Source organism: Macaca fascicularis, chromosome 4 (assembly GCF_037993035.2).
Source record: "Macaca fascicularis isolate 582-1 chromosome 4, T2T-MFA8v1.1".
Taxonomy (NCBI): Eukaryota; Metazoa; Chordata; class Mammalia; order Primates; family Cercopithecidae; genus Macaca; species Macaca fascicularis.
In genome coordinates, this window is record NC_088378.1 from 20,609,122 (window position 1) to 20,634,259 (window position 25,138).

General features: G+C 38.4%; 1 protein-coding gene and 1 long non-coding RNA gene across 4 annotated transcripts in view; one reads left to right on the forward strand and one right to left on the reverse strand.

Moving 5' to 3' along the window:
- The first annotated feature begins 2,409 nt into the window (after positions 1 to 2,409).
- Positions 2,410 to 25,138, forward strand: part of RSPH4A (radial spoke head component 4A) — a 37,171-nt gene continuing 14,442 nt past the window's right edge. For 2 of the 3 annotated variants that reach the window (XM_005551656.5, XM_005551657.5), the window contains exon 1: positions 22,804 to 23,632. In XM_005551656.5, coding sequence (XP_005551713.3) covers positions 22,947 to 23,632 — 686 coding nt within the window. In that variant the 5' untranslated portion in view covers positions 22,804 to 22,946. Of the gene's footprint in view, positions 2,573 to 22,803; positions 23,633 to 25,138 lie in introns of those variants that run through there. The other variant, XM_074036927.1, reaches the window with a different exon arrangement.
- LOC135970522 (uncharacterized) lies at positions 3,273 to 22,659 on the reverse strand. The gene is made up of 4 exons (XR_010586210.2): positions 22,526 to 22,659; positions 10,329 to 10,436; positions 7,288 to 7,365; positions 3,273 to 3,409 (listed from the first exon to the last, which is right to left on the reverse strand). It is a non-coding gene; the product is annotated as an uncharacterized lncRNA (long non-coding RNA).

A 25,138-nucleotide genomic window follows, 5' to 3' on the forward strand; every position in this document is an offset into this window, starting at 1 on the left:
CGAGTTTATACACAGGAAACTGGAGTAACTTGGAATTTCTGTGCTGGAGACTGTGGCTACTTCTGGTTTTCAAGCATTGTCTTTTATATGAAGCGTGAGAAAACTGAGGTGACTAGCACATTAAACCATCTAGATTCTAGCCTCCAGGCACACTAAATTTAAGTCTTCACAAAACCAGGAGGCCCATATTATGATCAGGAATAAAATGAAGTTTAGCCTTCGTTTTGGTCCATTTTGTATTGCCATAAAGGAATATCTGAGGCTGGGTAATTTATAAAGAAAAGGATTTATTTGGCTCACAATTCTGGATGGCCAGGAAGTTCAAGATTGGGTATCTGCACCTGGTGAGAGCCTCAGGCTGCTTCCACTCATGGTAGAAGGGGAAGGGGCACTATGTGTGTAGAGATCACATGGCCAGAGAGAGGGTGGAAGTGCCAGGGTTGTTTTTGTTTTTTGGTTTTTTTTACAAGTAGCTTTGGTGGGAACTAGTAAAGTGAGAACTCCCTTACCTCTGCTCCCCACAGGAAGGCATTAGTCTATTTATGAGGGTTCTACCTGCCATAACCCAAACACCCCACTAGCCTGCATCTCCCAACACCACCACACTGGGGATTAAATTTCAATGTGGGATTTGGAGAGGACAAATATCTAAACCATAGCAGTCTTAGAGTATTTAAATTAGAATCATTTGTGGAGTTTCTAAAAGGTATGCATTCCTAGGCCCCTCTCAGGTTAGATTTACAAACACTGATCCCCAATCTGAATTTTAAAACAGCAAAATCTCATACTAGTTCTACAGATGATTCTGATACACAATCTCGATTAAGAACCACTGTCCTGTAGTTGTGAAGTCTATATATTTTGGTATTTTCTTTACCTTTTCTCTAATTAACCAGTCTGAAGGAGTTTGAATTTTGGTGGTCGTACATCGTCTGCAAGAGAAACACATTAACATCTATGCACATAGAGTTCTTTGTAGTAATTTCGGATGATTGACTTGGTGGCTCCAGGTAGGAAAGCCAGGCTTCGTGCAAGTTATTCAGTCACTACAGTTTTGGAGGACTCTTAACCCCAACAGGAAATCACTTGTGCTATTTTAAATTTATAAAGCTATTATAAAGAGCTGCCTCCAGTAAAAAATACATATGCCACATACCCACAGACAGCAATATTAATCATTTGTTATTGGAGTTAGACCTTATAATCAAAAAGCAAATGATTTAAGATAAAATTACCATTGAGGAGTTTAATACTTTTCAAGGAATCTTCACGTCAACCTTGATCCCAGACCAATAGAATGGAATAACAACAGGAATGTTCAGCATTTCGATGCAGGGAGACATCCAAAAGTTTGTCCTATGTAAGATTTTGCTTTTCCCATATTTTTGAAGCTGATCAGCAGATACATAAGAACCTGGAAGAAGCTGCTCAATTAAGGTTAAAAAAAAAAAAAAAAAAAAGCAATTGTTAGCAATGTGGTGCTGAAATCAAGACTTAACTTTGAAGTGTCAAGAATGATACCCCACGCCCCATCCCCTTCATGTGATTTTTAAGAATTAGCTTTATATATTTCTCCAGGTATTAAAGTGGATGTCTACCTTTGCCATTTCAGAACCTAAAGGCAGAATCTAATGGTAAAATGAAGACAACCTTGTTAGTTCTAATAACTCAGATATTTTCATCTAGAGTAAATATTTACCATTGGCTTTGTATTCTGGGAATTAGCCCAAGACTATGCTGCTCAAATGGGTGCAAATATACTCTCAGGTTGCAATAGCATGACTAGTAGTATTTGAAGCAATAATTGTTCCATCTTGGATTATCAGTTTTGCTCTTTGCTTTGGCAAAGTTTTTGTTTTTCTATTTGTGCCAGTTGTATTAAAATATTACTAGGTTAAAAACAAACACAAATATATTTATTCACTACTGTATCCCTGTAATAATGCCTGGCATGCAGTAGGCCCCTAATATTTGTTGAATGAATGAATTATAGAATAGAGTACAAAATTAATTCTAATGTATTTTAAAGTAAAGTATGAGAGTTCAAAGAAATGTTCTATTTGCCATCTACAACTTGGAATAATGTTCCTAGATCCTGCTTCCTGCACTTTTGCCAGCAGAGGTGGATGCCTTGGGGAAAAAGTTGGATAAATGCTGATCTAAGGCAACACATCTAAATGGTTATGTGAACATTTCCCAGTTGAGGTAAAACTAAGAGGAATGATAATAACATCTCATCAATTTAAAGGATGAGTTCACTGATTGTACTGTCATACTCCAGAGATTCATGTGCCAAGAAGCAAAGAGATACACTCTTGTATTCCAGAAAAACGATGATTTGTAAGTGTTCAATATTTGTGTGGCAGCCCTTTTAGGTGTAATGATGTGTAACAGAAAAGTAAATGAACTACTTCAAATAGCTCTCAATGTTTGTCTTTCAGAGGACATATGAGTCAGGCAGCAAAAGTTGGAGCCATTGTATGATTGTGTGTCAAAATGAGAGTCACACACTTCAAGACCTGTAGGGACTAATTTTAGAAAAAGACTCTTCAGAACAGATGACACATGAAATGTGAGTTTATGTAAACATGTAGATTTGAGTAGCATTAGTTTGTTTTCTGTTTAGGAACTGTATCAAGGTGACAAAGATGAAAGAATGCTGCCAGAAAGGTATATCATTAAATTTTCAGGGTTCCATTGGTGAAGTTTCAAGTAACCTTTCACTTAAGTTACTTGTGTCAGAGGATGGATGATGGGGTCATTTAAATTGTTGGACAAAGTCATGAAAGGATTTTAAAATTTTGTCATAAAAATAATGATGTTTTTAATTTTACGTCTAAAACGAATTTGCATTATCCTGTGTTAGTGACTGAATCTCAACTCAGTTCTCATTTTTTAGTTCAACTTTTAACAACCTTATTTTCATTGACACCATGGACAGCACAGTAAAAAAAAAATACACAAATTTCCTTTTCTGTTATTGATTTGGAATGATCACTTTAAAAGAGCCATCAAATACACCTACATGTTGAGCCACTCTTTATCATTAAGGTGAAAAGTTCATTTCAGTTAAGGTATTTGAGTGCTATTATGTGCCAGCCTTTCTTTGCGTTAATGTTTTTTTTTCCTCCCCTCCATGAAGGGAAGAAAAAAAATTAATTCAGCCATGAGTTTTAATATTCTGGTGAGCACCTTATCCATTTGTAGCCACGCCAACAAATTTATTCTGTGATAGACCAAACTTACAAAGTCACTGCAATTTCAGCAAGCCCCATTCCCAACATGAGTGCTGTCCACGGTCCTGAACCATCAATGCTAAATAGTATTTAGTTGTTGATCTTCATCCTGTCATGCAGTTACATATTCCAGGAATACTGAACCAAGTGAGGACAAAGATAGCAGTGGGTTGCTGCAAAGGAGGTGAGGGGAGGGGAGAGAGAGCAAGTGAGAAAAAGAGAGACTAGTGGTGATGTTTTTAAATAATTGAAGTAAAAAAGAGAGAGAAGAGTTTCTACCCAGTCCACCAAAGCTTTTTAATTTCCTTACATAATTAACATGATGAATTTTTAAATAATTGTTATATTTAGTTTTGTTTTTCCACCTTTTGGCCATTTCTACTACATATTTACTTATTTTTAAAAGTACTTGCTAGACCTTCCTCTTACAGCTACTACCTATCTCTACCTTTGCAGCTGTTCTCCTTTACAGAATAATCTCTATTAGTTTTCTTGACTTCTTCATCTCCCTACACAAAGATGAAGGATATTTAGCTCTGAAAATCCTTCACTGTTGAATATTTAGATTGTTTTCAATTTTTACATAATGAACAATGCATCACGAGATTATTGGCTGCAAATAAATAGGAAACATAAAACATAAAAGAAGTTTTAAGTTTAAATTTAAAAAAAAAAAAGGTAAACACAAAATATTTGCCAAAGATAAAGGGTTGCAAAGCTACCTTACGATGCGCTCTTATACCAATACTAAAATAAAACTTACAACAACAAAATTAGTGATTAGGAAATTACAGTTTTGATGAACTTGGCATTTCAATCAAAGTCATATTTGCCACCATTCTCTCAGTAGCTTTAGGCCAATTTCCAAATTGCTTTCAACAAATTAGTTTTATTTGTTTATGTTATATATGTATAATTTAAATTATATTTATAATTTTTTCAGTCAGATTTCCTGGAGAACAATAGTTGTTAGGTGCCTACCAGAAAATAAGACTAGAAAGTCATGTTGGAGCCATATTGTGGAAGGCTAAGGAAGTGGGATGGGAGCAAAGGTCATGTCAATTATATACTAAGCTTATATTCTATGCAAACTAACCCCTTCCTACCACATATATTATTGAAAAATTATTTGCTTGCTATTTATCAATGTCTTATAAATTAAAATTTTTCTTATTACAACTATATCTTAAAAACACCAATAAAATTGCCAGATCATTAATATTCCTGCTTTTATTATTATAAGATAATGTACCAGTTCTTCAAATATACCTTTGAGTAGAAGGATGGACCTGAAAATTGATTTGGGTTTATTTAAGAGAAAAAGAAACCTTTCAACAATCCTAAATCTCAGATTTTTAATAGCATTTTTCTTGTTTATGGCCAGTTTCCTATTTATTTCCTATTATTGTTTGACAGTGCCCATTTATATTGGAAAATCAAAATGGAAAAGTACATTAGAAAACATAAGTCCTTCAACTTAAAGATGTACGATATTGGTATCTGGTTGAGTAAGTTTCTAGTCAGAGGTTTTCCTAGTCATTTCTGTTCAAAAGTGGGATCCACCAGAATGTACACGTGATGATGGACCTTGTCTGTCTGCTCCCCAGTTTATTGTTACTCTGAGAATAATGCCTAGCAGAGGGCAGGCACTCTGTAAATACTTGTTGAGTGTATACATGAATAAGTCCTTTTGTACTACTGTTTTGTAACATTGTAATTTTTATTTTATTTTTTTGAGATAGGGTCTCACTTGTCACCCAGGCTGGAATGCAGTGGCGTGATCTCAGCTCACTGCAGCCTTGACCTCCTGTGCTCAAGCCATCCTCCCACCTTAGCTGCCAAATTAACTGGGACTACAGGCATGTGCTACCACACCTGGCTTACTATTATTATTATTTGTATTTTTTGTAGAGATAGGGTTTCACCATGTTGCTCAGTGTGGTCTTGAACTCCTGGGCTCAAGCAATCCGCATGCCTCGGCCTCCCAAAGTGCTAGGGATTACAGGCATAAGCCACAACATCTGGCCCCTGTAATTTTTAAAATACATAATTTGTTAGATATATAGATTGGGATAAACGAAAATGTGACAAAAGGAGCGTCCCTCTGCCAATTTAGAAATATGGATAAAAATACTTAAGATACACGAAGCTTTGGGTAATTGCCATACACACACTCTACCCCCAGTATACCAGTATTTTACAAATTTTAAAACCAGTAACAAATATTTGTTTACAATACCATTCTGCCTAAAATTTATCTATTAGCCAAATTGCTTTATGCATTTGGTCAAATTGCATTTAGTCAAATTGTTTTCAGCCAAACCTTATGCGCCCATGCTAGCCAGTGGGATGATAAAAGACAAGAGATGTAGTCTGTCTGCTTAAGGTATTCTCACATTTCTGTGCACATAAATACAGTATTGAATGAAAACTTACAGGGTGCTCCAGGGTCAGAAAGGAGGGACATCCAAGTTAACCTGGGATTGGGATGGCCCAAGGAGTCTTCTCAAAAGAAGTGCTTGAAATGACCAGTTGGAGGGCAGGAGCTGTGTTTTATTTGGCTTTATATTTATAGCTTTGTAGAGAATCTATACTAAACAATTATTGGATGAAATAATCATTGAAATCTGAAATAATTATTCATGTAGTAATTTATTGGATGACTAAATGAAATCAAGTTGAAGATGCATGGGAACATGTTTAAACTGTTGTATCTTGGAATTTAAGCTGGATGAAAAAATAAGTCAAAGGAAGCATTTATGTGGGGAGAAATGGAAGCTACATATCTCTTTTTTAAAATCAAAGATTATTCCTAATGGGAAATAAGGAAAAGAGAGAAAATTTGAATCCTGGGAGATTGAGATTGGAAAGAAGCATAAGAGACTTAGGTTTCTGAGAAGTTCTTTCAGATAATGACAAGTTCAAGAGTGGTTCTTTGAGGTAGGAGATGGGTGAAGTGGGGCAAAAATAATAGTTATTTAATGATATTAATAAGTTATGAGGTTAGAATGTTAAGGATAGGTTATACAGAGGACACTGAAACTGCCAAAGATATGGTAACTCAGATATGTTAGTTGGTCTTAACTCAAAAGGTAAAAAGACAGTCATAGTCTTATATTCCTGTAATTTGCACCAGATTTAAAAGATGGAATACTGAGTTCAAAGACTCAGAAATGGTTTATTTTGATTAGATGCTTCCCAAATGGCATTAATATTTAAAGAGAAAAAAAGAAAAAGAAAAGAAAAAAAATCCCAACAAAACTTAGATTTTTCAAGACATGAGACTATTGCGGCTAAAACTGTACAAAAAAAGAAAAAAAAACTATTTTCTATACTTTTATTGGAAAGATGAATTCCATGTGCAGGTGGCAAGATGAATTGTGTGTGCAGGTGACCTGGCCCAGGTAGTGGTCTCAGTGTGAATGCTTACGCTAAATATGTCCTTAGAAATAAAAACTAGACTTCTTCTTAAATATACTGGATTAAAATGATCCTGAATTAATTCATCTAAACATTGAAATAACTTGCTTTTCTACTTCAAACACAATTTTGCTTAGGAGATCTTTTGATACTGAAGCAAAGAAGTGGCCTTGGGGCTCTTTCTAAGGGTAGAAATCTTGGATAAAAATGTGTGTGTGAGTGTGTGTGTGTGTGGCGGCGGCGGGGGGAGGGGCGCAGTCAGAATGTGGAATTCAAGCCACTGCATCTGCAGTTGGGAGGAAAGGAAGTGAGTTGGGTTGGGAATGCACCTAATCCCCTCCAGTATTAAAAGGTGGAAAAATGCCAGCGAAAGTTCAAGGTTTAAGATTATTACAAAGGTGGGGAGGGTTATTAAATCACATATTTAAATAACAGTGAAGTGCAGAGCCATTTTGGAGCCTGAAGCAAAGGAAAAATTTGTGTTATTTAACATTTTGATGTTTATTTTGTACATCATAGATTTTACATTAATTTTGATTTTTATATATATTGCATTAAAATATTATTTCTTTTGATTAGTGAGTTTCAGTGCCTCCTTAAAGTTTGCACCTGAGACCAATGCCTCACTCACCTCACCATAGTCCTCAGCAGATCAAGGCAGCTTTCAGGTTCCGTGACCTCAATCTCCAAGACCATTAGGTAGAAAGGCCTGTAAATGAAACCACATGGGGTTTCAGGCAAGGGAGTCTTCATTGCTGAAATGATAGTGCTCAATGGATGAACAAAATGAAGCCATGTTATTGCTGGCCCCAAAGACATAGTTAAACGAACTATCTGTATGATAAAAGGACCTGGAAATCACTGGGATGTGAGCTGTTGCTACAAGCCCAAGACACTGAAAAATAGGTTATTGATTTTGGTCACACGCAGTCCAAACATATCTAAATGTGGTAGAATCATGAAATTAAATCGAATTATACTCCATATATGGTGGTTTTGTTTATATGATGGAACTTAGGCTGTTTTGAAAATACAGATCTAGAACATGTTTCACCTATACTTTTGGGATAAAGTTTTTTGGAAACCTTCTTGATCACTCTTGATATTATTTGGGATATATTTTCTGATGTTTAAATTTTGTTTTTAAGATGTCAGATGGATTAATCTCTAAAGTTCCTTGTAAGAAACTAGGATCTGTTACTAAAGTTGTTTACAAGATAATTATTTTCCTTTTAAAAGGCAAAAGGTAATTATTGACCCTAAAGCCATGAAAATAATGTTAAAGGAGAGAGTTAGGCAAATCTTCAAAGGTATGCATTTAATGTGTTGTTCCTTTCCTTGCTACTATCAACTAATTTTATGGGATTCTATTTGAGATAGGAAGTATCTCTGTGCACGTGTACTTTTTATATAGGAGGGTTGGGGTTTTCTCTTTCCGACATTGACACTCAACTGATAATGAACCTCCACGCTTTTGAGCCAGCCCTAGGGAGCTTGAGCACAAGAGAAAAAAAGATAGTGAAGATTTAATATTTAAATCTTAATATTTTAGTTCATCACTGAAATTTGACACATTGCTTAGTATGAAGATATATGATACAGTTGGTCAGACTTGTGAAAAAATAGTGAGAATTGGAATAATAGGCTCTTTAACTGTGAGAGCTTGAAAAAAATTCTTGAACCCCTGATTTTCAATTTCCTCATCTGTCAAATTAGGATAATAATACTTCCTTAATATAAATAACTTAGAAAAATTGATCAACATGTTCCAAATTGGTCACTTACCAGGGAAGGAAGTGTTTCAAGAGACTCGTCTATGAATCTCTTATCTTTCACATTTCACCTATTCCACTTACCCTACACAATTAATTTACAATGAAGAAGTATAATCCTTCATCTTCTTTTTGCCATTATTAAAAATATACACATATATATAAATATATAATTCAAGAAAAGAAATAAAAGCTTATTTCGATGTGCAGACTATACCTCCCTCAGTTACAACTGCATAAATGCTGTCATGCATTCACATCTGTAGCAACAAAACGTTCTCAATTTAGAACAATTCTGAAGGGCATCCCAGCTCCTTAGCTTCCTATTCAAATACCTGTTGTCTCTGTTACAACTACAGTGTAGTTCAACTTTTGACTCTGCCCAATCGTGCTTCTTTCATTTCCTCACAGACTGTTCCTAAGAGTACTTCATCTTCATGTAGATTTTAGACTGCTTCCTGGGGGAGCCAAAACTAAAACGTCTTATAAAATGATTTAAATCACCAAGGTGACTCAGTGGCAGCAGAGCAGTAGATCAGAACTAGCTGAGGACAGATTTTGGAAGGATGAGTCTTGAACTAGTGCCCTTGGCTAGTGCCCATAGACCCCAAGTCTTGCTAGAGAAAATGATTCTAGGTGGGCCTTGGAAATGTGTGGGAGCACATATTTATACAGCAGCACCTCAGTCTACTGGCACCAATTTACTGTAGTCCATTGTCATGCCACTGATAAAGACATTCCCAAGACTGGGTAATTTATAAAGAAAAAGAGGTTTAATGGACTCACAGTTTCACATGGCTAGGGAGGCCTCATAATCATGATGGAAGGTAAAAGGCACTTCTCACATGGTGGAAGACAAGAGAAGAGAATGATAGCCAAGCAAAAGGGGTTTCCCCTTATAAAACCAACAGATCTCAGGAGATTTATTTGCTAGCACAAGAACAGTATGGGGAAAACTGCCCCCATGATTCAATTATCTCTCCCTGGGTCCCTCCCACAACACAAGGTAATTATAGGAGCTACAATTCAAGGTGAGATTTGGATGGGGACACAGCCAAATTATATCACTAATATACCTCGTGAAATAGCTAACAAAATATTAGCAAGTGGAATCCAGCTATTTAAATAAAGGATTATTCAGGATGACTAAATGCAATGAATCACATCAATACAAAGTTGGTCTAAATATCCAAAAATTAGTTTTATGAAATACACAATACAATGAAGAAAATATATCATAATAGCATCATATTAGGCAAAGAAAAGTTACTTGACCAAATCAAAACTCAATTTTGATATAAAATTCTCAGCAAATTAAGATAGAAAGGTACTTTATAAACCTGATAAAGAAGATCTACAAGAAACTTACAGATAACATCACACATAATGGAGAAAGACTAAATGCTTTCCTCTCAAAGTAGGGAGCAAGGTAAGGATCATTCCTATCATTTTTATTTAACATTGGGTTTTACCCAGTGCAATAAATAAAATAAATAGAAAATAAAGGCAGCCAGTTTAGAAAGGAAGGAATAAAACTCTCTTTATTCTCAAAAACTTAATATTGTATTCTCAAGATGTTTACAAAAACAGTTCTAGAAATAATTCTTAGTAAGTTCATGAGGTACAAGAATATTATATTTCTATATAATGATAAAAACAAATTAAGATAAAATGCAATTTGCACTTAGCACCAAAAAATAAAACATATAAGAATAAACTTAACAAAACAAATGCAAAATCTTTACACAACAAAATGTAAAACATTAGTGAGAGAATTTAGAGGATCAAAATAAATAGGAAGATTCATCAAGACCAGGTGTATTAGTCTATTCTCATGATGCTGGTAAAGACATACCCAAGAAGGGGAAATTTACAAAAGAAAGAGGTTTAATGAACTTACAGTGTCATGTGGCTGGGGAAGCCTCACGATCATGGTGGAAGTCAAGGAGGAGCAAGTCACGTCTTACATGCATGGCAGCAGGCAAAGAGAGCTTGTGCAGGGAAACTCCTATTTTTAAAATCATCAGATCTCATTAGACAAATTTACTATCATGAGAACAGCATGGGAAAGTCCCACCCCCATGATTCAATTACCCCCAACCAGGTTCCTCCCACAACATATAGGAATTGTGGGAGTTACAATTCAAGATGAAGTATGGGTGGGAACACAGCCAAACCATATCATTCTGCCCCCAGCCCCTCCCAAATCTCATGCCCTCACATTTCAAACTCAATCATGCCTTCCTAACAGTCCTCCAAAGTCTTAACTCATTTCAACATTAACTCAAAAGTCCGTAGTCCAAAGTCTCACCTGAGACAAGGCAAGTCCTTTCCACCTATGAGCCTGTAAAATCAACAGGAAGTTAGTTACTTCCTACATGCAATGGAGGTATAGGAATTGGGTAAATATAGCCGTTCCAAATGGGAGATATTGGCCAAAACAAAGGGGCTATAGGCCCCATGCAGGTTCAAAATCCAGTGGGGCAGTCAAATCTTAAAGCTCCGAGATGATCTCCTTTGACTCCATATACAAATGGCCAACAATCATATGAAAAAAATCCTCAACATCACTAATTATCAGGGAAATGCAAATGAAAACCATAATGAGATACCACCTTACTCCTGCAAGAATGGCCATAATCAAAAAATCAAAAAATAATAGATGTTGGTGTGGATGTGTTGCAAAAAGGAACACTTTTACACTGCTGGTGGAAATGGAAACTAGTACAACCACCATGGAAAACAATGTGGAGATTCCTTAAATAACTAAAAGTAGAACTACCATTTGATCCAGCAATCCCACTACTGAGTATCTACTCAGAGGAAAAGAAGTCATTATACGAAAAAGATACTTGCACACTCATGTTTATAGCAGCACAATTTGCAATTGCAAAATGTGGAACCAGCCCAAATGCCCATCAATCAATGAGTGGATAAAGAAACTGTTTTATATATATATATACACACACACACACACACACTAGAATACTACTCAGCCATAAAAAGGAATGAATTAATGGCATTCACAGCAACCTGTATGTAATTGGAGACTAATATCCTAAGTGATGTAACTCAGGAACAGAAAACCAAACATCATATGATCTCACTCATAAGTAGGAGCTAAGCTCTGAGGATGCAAAGGCATAAGAATGATAAAATAGACTCTGGGGACTCAGGGGAAAGGGTGGGAAGGGGGTGAGGGATAAAAGACTACAAACTGGGTTCAGTGTATACTGCTTGGGTGGTAGTACTCCAAAATCTCACAAATCACCACTAAAGAACTTACTCATTAACCAATTACCACCTGTGCCCCAAAAGCCTATGAAAATAAATTTAAAAAGCAATTGGGGTAAACAGAAAAGATCATATTTAACAGCCATCTACTGGGCTAAAAAACTGCAGATTGCAGGTGTCATAGAAGTTGCACACCCGTGATACCACTGCCCTTTCTGGGGATGCCCCATGCTTGAGCCACTGTGTTACTGGAAAGCAGTCCCGATCCAGACCCCAAGAGAAGGTTCTTGAACCTTCCACAAGAAAGAATTCAGGCTGAGTCCATAGAGCAAAGTGAAAGATAGTTAATAAAGAAAATAAGAGAATAAAAGAATGGGTACTTCATAGGCAGAGCAGTGGCATGGGCTGCTCAACTGAATATATTTCTAGTTATTTCTTGATTATATGCTAAACAAGGGGTGGATTATTCATGAGTTTTCTGGGAAAGGAGCAGAGATTTTCCAGAACTGAGAGCTCCTGCTCTCTTTAGACTATATAGGGTAACTTCCAGACATTGCCATGGCATTTGTAAACCGTCATGGTGCTGGTGAGAGTGTCTTTTAGCATAATGCATTATAATTAGCGTATAATGAGCAATGAGGACAACCAGAGATCACCGGCATCGCCATCTTGGTTTTGGTGGGTTTTGACCGGTTACTATGCCACATCCTGTTTTATCAGCAAAGTCTTTATGACCTGTACCTTGTGCTGACTTCCCATCTCATCCTGTGACTAAGAATGTCTAGTCTCCTAGAAATGCAGCCCAGTAGGTCTCAGCCTTATTTTACCCAGCCCCTATTCAAGATGGAGTCACTCCGGTTTGAAAATCTCTAACAACTGCATCACCAGATCACACACAGACAACCCCACAGTCCCCTCTGACTTCCGCAAGCACAGAGAACTGGTGGGTCCCAGGTAGTAATGGATTGCCTGGTGACTACCCCTTGGTGCTGACTGCCTCTAAGGGAATACAGAAAGCACAGCTTGCCAAAGCCCCCTTTAGGACAAAGGTAACATGAGTGTAAGTGCCAGTAGCTGAAGGAGACACCACCAAGGCCCGGGAATGGACTTAGAGAGAGAGTCATGTCTTGTCTTCCACCACTCCTCACCAGAACACTGCTTCAGATGCACTAAAATAAAAATGGGCAAATACAGTGAGTAGGAGCCTATCCCCTGGCCTTCACTGTTAAGTGCTACCAACTGGAAGGCAGCCTAAATTATACCACAAAACAAAATTACATTGCTACAACAAGCAACGTCTGAGAAAGTCACTGCATGAACCTAGCTGCAAACAAGGAACCTATACAGAGCCTTGGCACCCTAAAAGCACCTAGAAATGAAGCCAATTGATCAGACATCATACACACCACTGTTGTATCCCTAAGGGGAAAAAGATTAAAAATTAATGAAAATCCATCCAAATGATAGCAAATTAAAAAGGAGAGAAGAATCAGCTATCCCAGATGAGAAAAAACGAGTGCAAGAACTCTGGACATAAAAAAGCCACAGCATTTTGTCACCTCCAAAGAACCCCACTAGCTCCCAAGCAATGGATCCTAAAAAAAGAAATGTCAGAAATGACAGACATAGAATTCAGAATATGGATGGCCAAAAAACTCAACCAGATTCAAAAGAAAAATTAAATCTAACAAAAAGAACCTAGAAAAATGATCCAAGTTTTGAAAGATGACATACTTTTATTAAGAAAGAACTAAGCAGAATTTCTGGAATTGAAAAATTTATGACAGAAATTTCAAATTACCGTTGGAAGCCTTAACAACAGACCAGACCATGCAGAAAAAAGAATTTCTCAGTTCAGAGACCATTCCTTCAAATCAACCCAGTCAGACAAAAATAAAGAAAAAAGATTTTAAAAAATCAACAAAGCCTTTAAGAAATATGGAATTACATAAAACAATCAATTTGTGATTCACTGTCATTCATGAGAGAGAAGAGAATGTAAGTAACTTGGAAAACACATTTAAGGATATAGTCTGAAATTTCCCCAAGCTTGCTAGAGAATTCAATAACACAGACACAAAAAATTCAGAGAACTCCTGTCGATATTACACAAGATGACAATCCTGAAAGCATATAGTCATCAGATTTTCCAAAGTGAACATGAAAGAAACAATCTTAAAGGCAGCTAGAGAAAAGAGCCATATCACCTATAAAGGGATGTCCATCAGTCTAACAGCAGACTTCACAACAGAAATTGTACAAGCCACAAGAGTCTGGGGGCCTGTTTGTAGCAATCTTAAAGAAAATAAAGTCCAACTAAAAATTTCATATTCCACCAAGCTAAGTTTCATAAATGAAGCACAAATAAAGTATTTTCCAGGTAAGCAATCACTAACGAAATCTGTTACTACCAGACCGGCCATATAAGAGAGGCTTAAGGGAGTTCTAAACACAGAAATGAAGGAACAATATCTGCTACCATCAAAACATATATAAGTACAATGCCCACAGATGCAACAAAGCAACCACACAATGGAGATTACAAAGCAACAGCTTACAACACCATAACCTCACATAAAAATATTAATCTTCAATGTAAACATTCAAAACACTCCACTTAAAAGACACAGACTAGCAAACTGTATTTAAAAAACAACATCCAGGTCAGGTGCAGTGGTTCACGCCTATTATGCCAGCACTTTGGGAGGCCGAGTCGGGCGGATCATGAGGTCAGGAGTTGGAGACCAGCCTGGTCAATGTAGTGAAACCCCGTCTCTATTAAAAATGCAAAAAAATTAGCCGAGTGTGATGGCGGGCGCCTGTAGTCCCAGCTATTTGGGAGGCTGAGGCAGGAGAATTGCTTGAACGCAGGGAGGGAGGCGGAGGTTGCAGTGAACCGAGATCGCGCACCACTGCACTCCAGCCTGGGCGACACAGCAAGACTCTGTCTCAAAAAAAAAAAAAACAAAAAAACCCCACAAGATCCAACCTTCTACTGTCTTAGCAAGACATGGAATGACACTCATAGGCTCAAAGTAAAGGGATGGAGAAAATAGCACACAAATGAAAAACAAAAAAAAGAGCAGGATCCCTTTTCTTTTCTTTTTCCTTTTTTTTTTTTTCTTTTTTTTTTGAGACTGAGTCTCACTCTTTTGCCCAGGCTGGAGTGCAGTGGCGCCATCTCAGCTCACTGCAACCTCCGCCTCCCGGGTTCAAGCAATTCTTCTGCCTCGGCTCCCGAGTAGCTGAGACTACAGGCGCGCACCACCATACCCAGCTAATTTTTTTGTATTTTTAGTAGGGACAGGATTTCATCATGCTGGCCAAGCTAGTCTCAAACTCCTGACCTTGTGATCTGGCCACCTCGGTCTCCCAAAGTGCTGGGATTATAGGCCTGAGCCACCGCGCCCAGCCAGGATCCCTATTCTTACATGGGATAAAACAAACTTTAAACCAGCAACAGTATAAAAGGACAAAAAAAGAAAATACATAATGATGAAGGATTTAATGCAACAAAAAAATTTAAATATACACAACCAGCATTGGAGCAATCAGATGTATGAAGCAATTACTCCTAGATCCAAAAAAAGACTTAGATAGCCTTTTTTGAAGTCCCTCCACACAGTAATAGTGGAGGGACTTGAACACCGTATTGCAGCATTAGACAGATCATGGAGGCAGAAAACTAATGAAGAAATTCTGGACTTGAAGTCAGTATTTGATATCTACAAAATACTCCACCCAACACCCACAGAATATACATTCTTCTCATCTAGACATGGAATATATTATAAAATTGACCACATGCTCAGTCATAAAGCAAAGCTCAAGAAATTCAAAAAAAAAATTATATCATATCAAGTATCCTCTTGCACTACAGTAGAATAGGAATAGAAATCAATACTAAGAAGAACTCTCAGAACCACGCAAATACTTTCCAAGTAATGGAAGGTAAACAATTTCCTCCTGAATGACTTTTGGGTAAACAATGAAATAAAGGTAGAAATTTTAAAATTCTTCAAAACAAATGAACATAGTGACACAAAGTACCAAAACCTCTGGAATGCAGAAAAAGCAGTGTTGAGAGGAAAATGTATAGTGCTAAACACCTACATCAAGATGATAGAAAGATCTCAACAACCTAACATCACACCTAAAAGAACTTGAAAATCAAAAACAAAGTAAGCCCAAACCTAGCATACAAAAATAATTAAAATCAGAGCAAAACTAAATGAAATTGAGACCTAAAACAAAATTAAATAAAACCAAACTAAACAAAAGGTTGATTCTTTTTTATTGTTGTTGCTTTTGTTTTAGACAGGATATTGCTCTGTCACCCAGGCTGGAGTACAGTGGTGTGATCACAGCTCACAGCAACCTCTGCCTCTCAGGCTCAAGCAATCCTCCCACCTCAGCCTCCCAAGTAGCTGGGACCGTAGGCCTGAGCCACCATGCCGGGCTAATTTTTTCTACTTTTGGTGGAGATGGGGTTTCACCATGTTGCCCAGGCTGGTCTTGAAATCCTGAGCTCAAGCCATCCTCTGCCTCAGTCTCACAGTGCTGGGATTACAGGCATGTCCCTTGAAAGGATAAAAATAATCAATAGATGGCTAGCTAGATTAACAAAGAAAAAAAGATCCAAAAAAACACAATCAGAAATGACAAAGATGGCTTTACAATAGATTCCACAGAAATACAAATGATCCTCAGAGGCTACTATGAACATTTCTAAGATAATGCTTCCCTTATAACTCAAGTCGTGGCTATTTTCTTTCTCGCTATTGGGGTTTTGCCTTCCTTTTTACTTATTGCTCCTTTCAGATTATTAGCCCACTCTCCTCCATAAAAACACTCAGTTTTGAGTTTCATGTCATCTATTCGTATCACCCATTATCTATTTACTGTTATTATTATTCCTCTTTTTCCTGAGACAAGGTCTCACTCTGTCATTCTGTTGCCCAGGCTTAAGTGCAGTGGCGCTCTCAGAGCTCGCTGCAGGCTCGACCTCCCAGGCTCAAGCAATCCTTCCACTCTAGCCTCCTGAGTAGCTGGAATTACAGGCACTTGCCACCACGCTTGGCTACTTTTTTTATTTTATACAGACAGTGTCCCGTTATGTTGCCCAGGCTGGTCTCAAACTCCTAGGCTCAAGCAATCCTCCCACCCTAGCCTCCTGAGTAGCTGGAACTACAGGCATGTGCCACCACGCTTGGCTAATTTTTTTACTGTGTACACACAGGGTACCCTTCTGTTGCCCAGGCTGGTCTCAAACTCCTAGGCTCAAGTGATCCTCCCACCTCAGTCCCACAAAGCACAGGAATTATAAGCATAAGCCACAGGACCCAGCCTTCATTATCTATTCTTACTGTAATTAATGACCAACTCCTAGGTTAATCCTCTCGTTTCTCAAAGATTTTAGCCCCTTGATCACTGAAGGATAAAGTAAGCACATACCATTCTACTCCCATTAATTACAACTAAAAACCCCAAGTAAAATAAACTATCAGAAGATTCCGAAAGGTGGAGAAAAGAAGGAAGACTGGCCAGAGATCACAGAATTTTAGGAATAACCCAGTGGTGAATTCTCTGGGATTCCCCCCCCCCACCTTATATATCCAAATATGGCACTAGAGAAATCTACACGTGGAAATTCCAGCGTGCCCAGACTTTGAAAAGCCTTAGGAAGGGTCTTCTCTCCCTAGACAAAGACTAGGAATACGAAGGCCCTACAGAACCGAATCTATTTGTACTCTACCCACTCTACTACAGTCAAACCCAAAGAAGCAGCCACATTCTGCCTCCTGCACACTGGGTACTGTAGAGCCAATGTGTTTCAGCCTGTTTAACTGTCCCTACTCTACATGAGCACAAACAGAGGTGGTATCCTATCCCCTGCCACACACACTGAGCCTTTTTAAGACTGTGAGGTAGAGTCCTGTCAGTTGTCTCCACCCTGCATTAACAGGAGCAGAGGCAGCGTCTGTTTCTCTCTTTCCCATTCTGCGTTAAGTGAACGGTTGCAAAGAGGTTGCACACACCATCCCCTCCCCATTACAGAATGAGGTAAAGAGTACACCGGGGAGTCCCAATGGGGTTGGAGGGTGAATTTTTTTAAACCTGTATATAAATTACTAAGCAAACCCTAAGTGATTCATGCATAAAATAAAAAAGAATCAACACAACAAAGGGTATGAGAACTGAATGACTGGGTGAATACGGCTCATGTTTTAAATTGACCTCTGAGTAGCACATAGAGAGGCAGACCAGAATTTTATTTCATAGGTTTTGAAAACTAAATTGACTTTCAAACTATAGCTCACAAAATTGGATTGGACATATGTTATGAGTTTAGGAAAGTTGACTGTCTACTAAAATAGAAGATTTATGTAGGAACCACAGTCTCCAAAAATATAAATATGTAGGATAAAATCCAAAAGTATTTGTCATACCAAAAACCCAGGAATCCTCAACTTGAATGAAAAATGACAACAAATGCTAACACCAAGATGGCACAAATGTTGGAATTCCCTAACAAAGATTTTAAAGCAGTCATCATAAAAATACTCCAAGAAGCAATTATAAACACCTTTAAAACAAATGGAAAAATAGAAAGCCTCAGCAAATAAATTAAAGATATAAATAATCATTAAAAATTTTTCACAATGGAAAAATATAACAAATTTTTTCAAACTCACTAGATGGGCTCAAAAGCAGAATGAAAACAAAAGAAGAAATAACCAATGATCTTGAAGATAGGTCAATAGAAGTTATATAATTTAGCATCATAAGGAAAATAGATGAAAAAAATGATCAGAAACTCAGGGATCTGTGGAAAGGCAACAAAAGATCTAACATTTATGCCACTGGGGCAAAAAAGCAAAAGAATGAGTGTGGAATAGAAACACATTTTTTTAAAAAAATAGTGGCTGAAACATTTTAAAATTTGGTGAAAAACATAAACATACAGATTTAAGAAGCTGTGTGAATGCCACAGAAAATAAATCCAAAATCAGAAATTTAACCTTAATATAGCATCATACAAAGTATATTCTCTGACAATAATGGAATTACATATAAATTAATCATAAAAAAAAGAAAATCTCCAAACTCTCGAAAATTAAATAACACACTTAAAAATAATTCATAGCTCGATGAGAAAGTCTAACGGAAATTTTAAATAGTGTATATTGGACTGAATTAAAAGGAAATGACATATCAAAATCTGTTGGATACAGCTGAAATAATGTTTAAAGGGCAGACACTTCTCAAAAGAAGACATTCATGAAGCCAACAAACATAGGAAAAAAAGCTTAACATCACTGATCCTTAGAGAAATGCAAATCAAAAACACAATGAGATACCATTTCATGCCAGTCAGAATGGCAATTGTTAAAAAGTCAAGAAATAACAGATGCTGGTGAGGTTGCAGAGAAATAGGAATGCTTTTACACTATTCGTGGGAATGTAAATTAGCTCAACCATTGTGGAAGACAGTGTGGCAATTCCTCAAAAATCTAGAAACAGAAATACCATTTGACACAGCAATCTCATTACTGGGTATATACCCAAAGGAATATAAATAATTCTATTACAAAGATACATGTGTATGTTCATAACAGCACTATACACAATAACAAAGACATGGAATCAACCTAAATGCCTATCAGTAATAGACTGGATAAAGAAAATGTGGCACATATATACCATGGAATACTACGCAGCCATAAAAAGGAATGAGATCATGTCCTTTGCAGGGACATGGATGGAACTGAAAGCAATTACCCTCAGCAAACTAATGCAGTAACAGAAAACCAAACACCGTATGCTCTCACCTATAAGTGGGAACTGAACAATAAGAACACACAGACACAGGGAGGGGAATGACACACACTGAGGCCTGTTAGGAGGTGGAGGGTAAGGAAGGAGAGCATTAAGAAAAATAGCTAATGCATGCTGGGCTTAATACCTAGGTGATGTGTTGATAGGTGCAGCAAACCACCATGGCACATGTTTACCTATGTAACAAACCTGCACATCCTGCACATGTAGCCCAGAACTTAAAATAAAAATAAAAATGTAAAAATGAATGTTTAAAAGGAAAATATAAAACTCTAGACACTTAGGGCCAGGCACGGTGGCTCACAACTGTAATCCCCAGCACTTTGGGAGGCTGACGTGGGTGGATCACTGGAGGTCAGAAGTTTGAGACCAGCTTGGCCAACATGGTGAAACCCCATCTCTACTAAAAATACAAAAATTAGCTGGGTGTGATGGTGGATACCTGTAATCCCAGCTACTCGGGAGGCTGAGGCAGGAGAACTGCTTGAACCCGGGAGATGCAGATTGCGGTGAGCTAGGATTGTGCCACTGCACTCCAGCCTGGGTGACAGAGTGAGACTGAGTCTCAAAACAACAACAACAACAACAACAACAACCAAACACTAGACACTTACATCAGAAAAAAAAAAGAAATCTCAAATCAATAATCCAAGTTTCCACTTCAAGACATTAGCAAAACAAGAGCAAAATAAATACAAAGTAAAGAGAAGCAAACAAATAAGAACAGAAATCAATGAGATTGAAAACAAAAATAATAGAGAAAATAAATAAAACCCAAAGCTAATTTTAACAGTGTCCAGTAAGATTGATAGACCTCTAATAAGACAAAGAAAAAAAAAGAGGGCAAATTATCAAAATCAAGAATGGAAGAGGAGCTATCACTATAGATCCCGGAAACAATAAAAGGATGAGAATGGAATACTGCAAAGAACTCTGCAAACGTTAAGTTCAACAACTTGGATGAAATGCATAAAATCCTTTAAAATTGCAAACTACCAATATGCATCCAAGATAAAAGAGATCATCTGAACAGTCCTATAACAACTTAAAAGTTTGAATTTGCAGTTTAAAAACCACCTAAAATAAAAGTCTCCAAACTCATACAGTTTCACTGTAAATTTTACTAAACATTTAAAGAAATGACACCAGTTCTAGATAATCTATTCCAGAAAACAGAAAATGAGGAAACACTTCTCAACCCATTTTTATGAGGTCAGCATTATATGAAGCTTAATACAAAACTGAGAACATAAGTAGGCTAAGAGCTTTAGTCTTTATCTTAAGAACAGTAAGAAGCAAATTTAGGATTTGTCAAAGTCAAATCAAAGATAAAGCTTTGTCAAGAGTCAAGAGTCAAGATAAAGCTCTGGACTGAAAATGAAGCAGGAATAATAACGGACAGTTATATTCTTCCTTTCAGTTGCTCTTCACTCCTAAACTGGAGAGATAAGCAAGCTACGTCTGTTCCTTCATGCATTCTTTCTCCTGGCCTTACTACCCTTCTCTGGCTTGTCTTTCTTTTCTCTCTTTCTCTCTCTCTCTCTCTCTCTCTCTCTCTCTCTCTTTCTTTCTTTCTTTGACACAGGCTTTTTTGACTCCAGTCTCTTGCCCAGGCTGGAGTCCAGGCCTGTCATCTAGGCTGGAGTGCAGTGGCACGATCTCAGCTCACTGCGACCTCTGCCTCCTGGGTTCAAGCAATTCTCCTGCCTCAGCCTCCAGAGTAGCTGGGATTACAGGCACTAGCCACAATGCCCAGCTAATTTTTGTATTTTTGTAGAGACGGGGTTTTGCCATGGTGGCCAGGCTGGTCTCAAACTCCTGACCTCAGGTGATCCACCTGCCTTGGCCTCTCAAAGTGCTGGGATTACAGGCGTGAGCCACCGCGCCTGGCCCTCTGGCTTGTCTTTCGAAGAAAAAAGACAAAAGTGCTGGGATTACCTGTATGAAAAAAGACAAAGTGCTGGGATTACAGTCATGAGCCACCACACCTGGCCCTCTGGCTTGTCTTTCAAAGAAAAAAAAAAAGCCTCCATTACAGCTTGCCAGCTGCAAGGGAGAGAAATTAAGGGGGAAAAATGCTAACTTCTTGCACCAATTACCAAAAGACCTCAGAATTTATTGTTCTAGTATATTTTAATGTTTTGTTTTTAGAAATTTGAGCATTCTAAATCCCAGACATTTGACTTTAAAGAATCTGTGCCAGCAGAAGTTATATTCAACATTTTGTATGTGGGCACACAGTTTTTATCAAATTTATTTTAGTCTGTGATTCCCTCACCACACCGAATGGAGGAGAGTATTATGTTCTTCCATGAAGTTAGAATTTAGAGCAACATCTTGCTAAATATAAGTTATATCAATGTAAACTGTCAAATGCCAAGTATTTGTTGGTATATTTAAAAAGAGAAAGAAGTACAAAACAAATAATTAACATTAAATACTTTAATTAATGTATGGTTTATAATTAAGTCCAGATATGATCCAATCTTCTATACCTTCTTCATATTGGAGACTGCATACTAGAAATGAATAGTCATAATCTTGACCTTAAATCATTGCAAAATTATGCATTTACATTTACATTATCAAATAAAAATTATATTATGCCAATATAGTTTAGTGTTAATTTGAAAACGAGTAACCCACGAATTGCCTATTTATAAGTTTTCTGTATTGCCTTATCCTCAAGTATAATATTCTGCCTAATCATCAGGAGATTCCTTATAAGCAGGAAGAACAAAACTCAGGACTGCTTTGTCTATTCTCCGAGTCTTTAGAGTTGGTTGGTTGTAGGTGATGCACGCTAAATGTGAGGCTTGGGCTCTCATGGTCAGCTCACTGGGGTCCCGTTGTCACCTGCATCTCCAAGATTACCAAGGTCGGTCTCTTCCGCCCTCTCTCCTCTCTCTCCCTCTCTCCCTCCCGCCCTCCCTTCCTCTCTTCTTCCCTTCCTTCTCTCTCTCTCTCACACACACACCCTCCACACACACGCTTCATGGATATACTGTCCCTCCACTAACGCACCACTCGCTCCTCACAGCACAACTTGGATCAAAGTCTCAGACCCCTGAAGATCTCTCGCATGGGGTCGCCATTCTTCCTGCTTTGTGCTCAAGGCGCAGGACCTGGAGTTCTCAGTTTCCAAGCAAGACTGGTCTAGTCTAAGTCGGATTGGCTGCGATAGAACGAGGTTATACCAAATCACAAAGCTAGGATTTTCATCTCTCTCTCAGTCTCCGCCCTCGAATCCCGGCAACAGGGCGCTGTGTGTTTTTCTGAGAGGAACCCGGCCTGGGGTTGCTATGGAGATAGGACGCAGCAACTTACAGAGCAACCAGGACCCAGAAATCGCTTAAGAGACCGCGGCAAAGTAACTGAACTGAGTTGCCTTCTTCCATATTTTCACGCCCCTTTCATCCAGAACATTTTTTCTCGAACTGCTTCCATGGAAGACTCAACCTCCCCGAAGCAAGAAAAAGAAAACCAAGAAAAACTAGGGGAAGCAAGGCGGTCATGGGAAGGAAAGACAGCAGCTTCTCCCCAATATTCTGAGCCTGAGTCGTCTGAGCCCTTGGAGGCGAAGCAGGGGCCAGAAACTGGACGCCAGTCCGGAAGCAGCCGTCCTTGGAGCCCCCAGTCTAGAGCCAGGACGCCTCTGGGTGGCCCCGCGGGGCCAGAAACATCATCACCCGCTCCTCTCTCTCGGCGGGAGCCCTCTTCCACTCCTTCTCCCCCGGCTCCGGCCAGACAAGACCTCGCGGCACCACCTCAGTCACACAGGACCACGAGTGTGATTCCTGAAGCAGGAACACCTTATCCTGATCCTTTGGAACAATCATCTGATAAAAGAGAATCAGTTCCTCTTCACACAAGCCAGTCAGAGCGAAACACCTTTCAACAGTCTCAGCAACCCAAACCCCACCTGTGTGGACCAAGGGACGTGAGCTATAACAATGCTAAACAGAAAGAGCTGAGATTTGACGTTTTTCAGGAGGCCGACTCAAACAGTGACTGTGATTTACAGCTGCCTGCGCCTGGGGGCTCTGAAGGGGCCCCCAGCATGCTTGAGACCGCCATTCAGAATGCTAAGGCTTACCTGCTGAAGACTAGTAGCAAGTCGGGCTTTAATCTGTAAGTCTCAGAGGGAAAAAAGATAAAAGTTTGGCAAAGCAAGAGGGTGTGTGAGTATCTCTGTGTGAGAGTGTGTTTCTGTGAGTGAATCAAAATATATTTGAAAAGATTGTATTAGTAAAAGAGAGTTAATGACATAAGTCTGGATCACATGACTCAAAACAGGTCATTAATGGAGATTCTTATGCCTTCTTTTTCTTAACCTTTTTTTTTTTTTTTTTTGCTTTTCCTGCAGCTTCTTCAAAGATCCTAGGCACACACAAAAAATAAAACTTAGGAATTATGGAGTCTCGGGCTTGAAAGATATCATAAAGACCATAAAGTCCAAGCATCTCTCCAGGATACTTGTGAAAAATAACTGTCTACCAGTGAAAGCAATCATATGTCTCTCATCTGTAGATGCTATGGCTTGCATGGCTTTTGAGTTCCCAACCCAGGCTGTGCTAGGGTGACCACCATCTCAGTTTGGCTGAGCGCTGAAAGTTCTTTATCCTAAGAAACCCCTTAGTCCTCACAAACTAGGAGAACTGGTCACTATACAAGCCACCTGGAACACATGCCATTTTATCCAAGTCTCTTAAAATGTGATGATCAATAGTCTACATATGTTCTGCCCATCCCATTATAGCTTTAATTTTAGAACTTACGACAATGTAGATTTCTATAGATTTTTGCTTCCAGAGTTACATAATGATAGGGTCAATAGTATTTTAGGGCTAGAAGGGATTTTGGAAAACATCTAATACAACTCACTTGTTTTTGTAAATGAGGAGACCAAGTCATGGACAACCTAATTTGCTCAAGATTCCAGTGGCTGACAACACTTAGGGACTCTTACCTCTCCCTCCATCACTAAGCACCAGCCCCATGGCTGTTCCCTGGGCCCAGAAGGCTTCTTTTCTAAGTCTTTGTCTGGCTGGCTCCTCATTCTTCGGAACTCAACTTCCATGGAACACTACTAAAAAGCTTATTCTTTTCCTTCATAGCATTTAATGTCATTTATAATTGTATATACAGAGAGATAGACTTATATTTGATTATCTGACTCTCCCACTAGATTGCAGGCCCCCAGAGGGTAGGGACTCGGAATTTTGTATACCACTATATACTTAGTGGTAGCACAATGCCAGCAACTATTAATCGAGTAAGAAGAAATGAATGCTTTTTATATTCTTTCACTCTACAACAACCAACATAGAAGACTTCTTGTTGTTGCTGTTGGTTTTGTCTTTGTTTTGAGACAGAGTCTGCTTTGTCGCCCGGGCTGGAGTGTAGTGGCACCATCTCGGCTCATTGCAGCCTCTGCCTCCCGGGTTCAAGTGATTCTCCTACCTCAGCCTCCCAAGTAACTGGGATTACGGGCATGAGCCACTGCGCCCAGCCTCAACACAGAAGACTTCTGTGACAGAATGTTTGGGATTCTGTTTTCCTATCCACAAGCAAGCAATCACTTCTGCAGTGGGCACCAACTAGGTGTCCTCTGATTCAATTCTGACATATCCACCT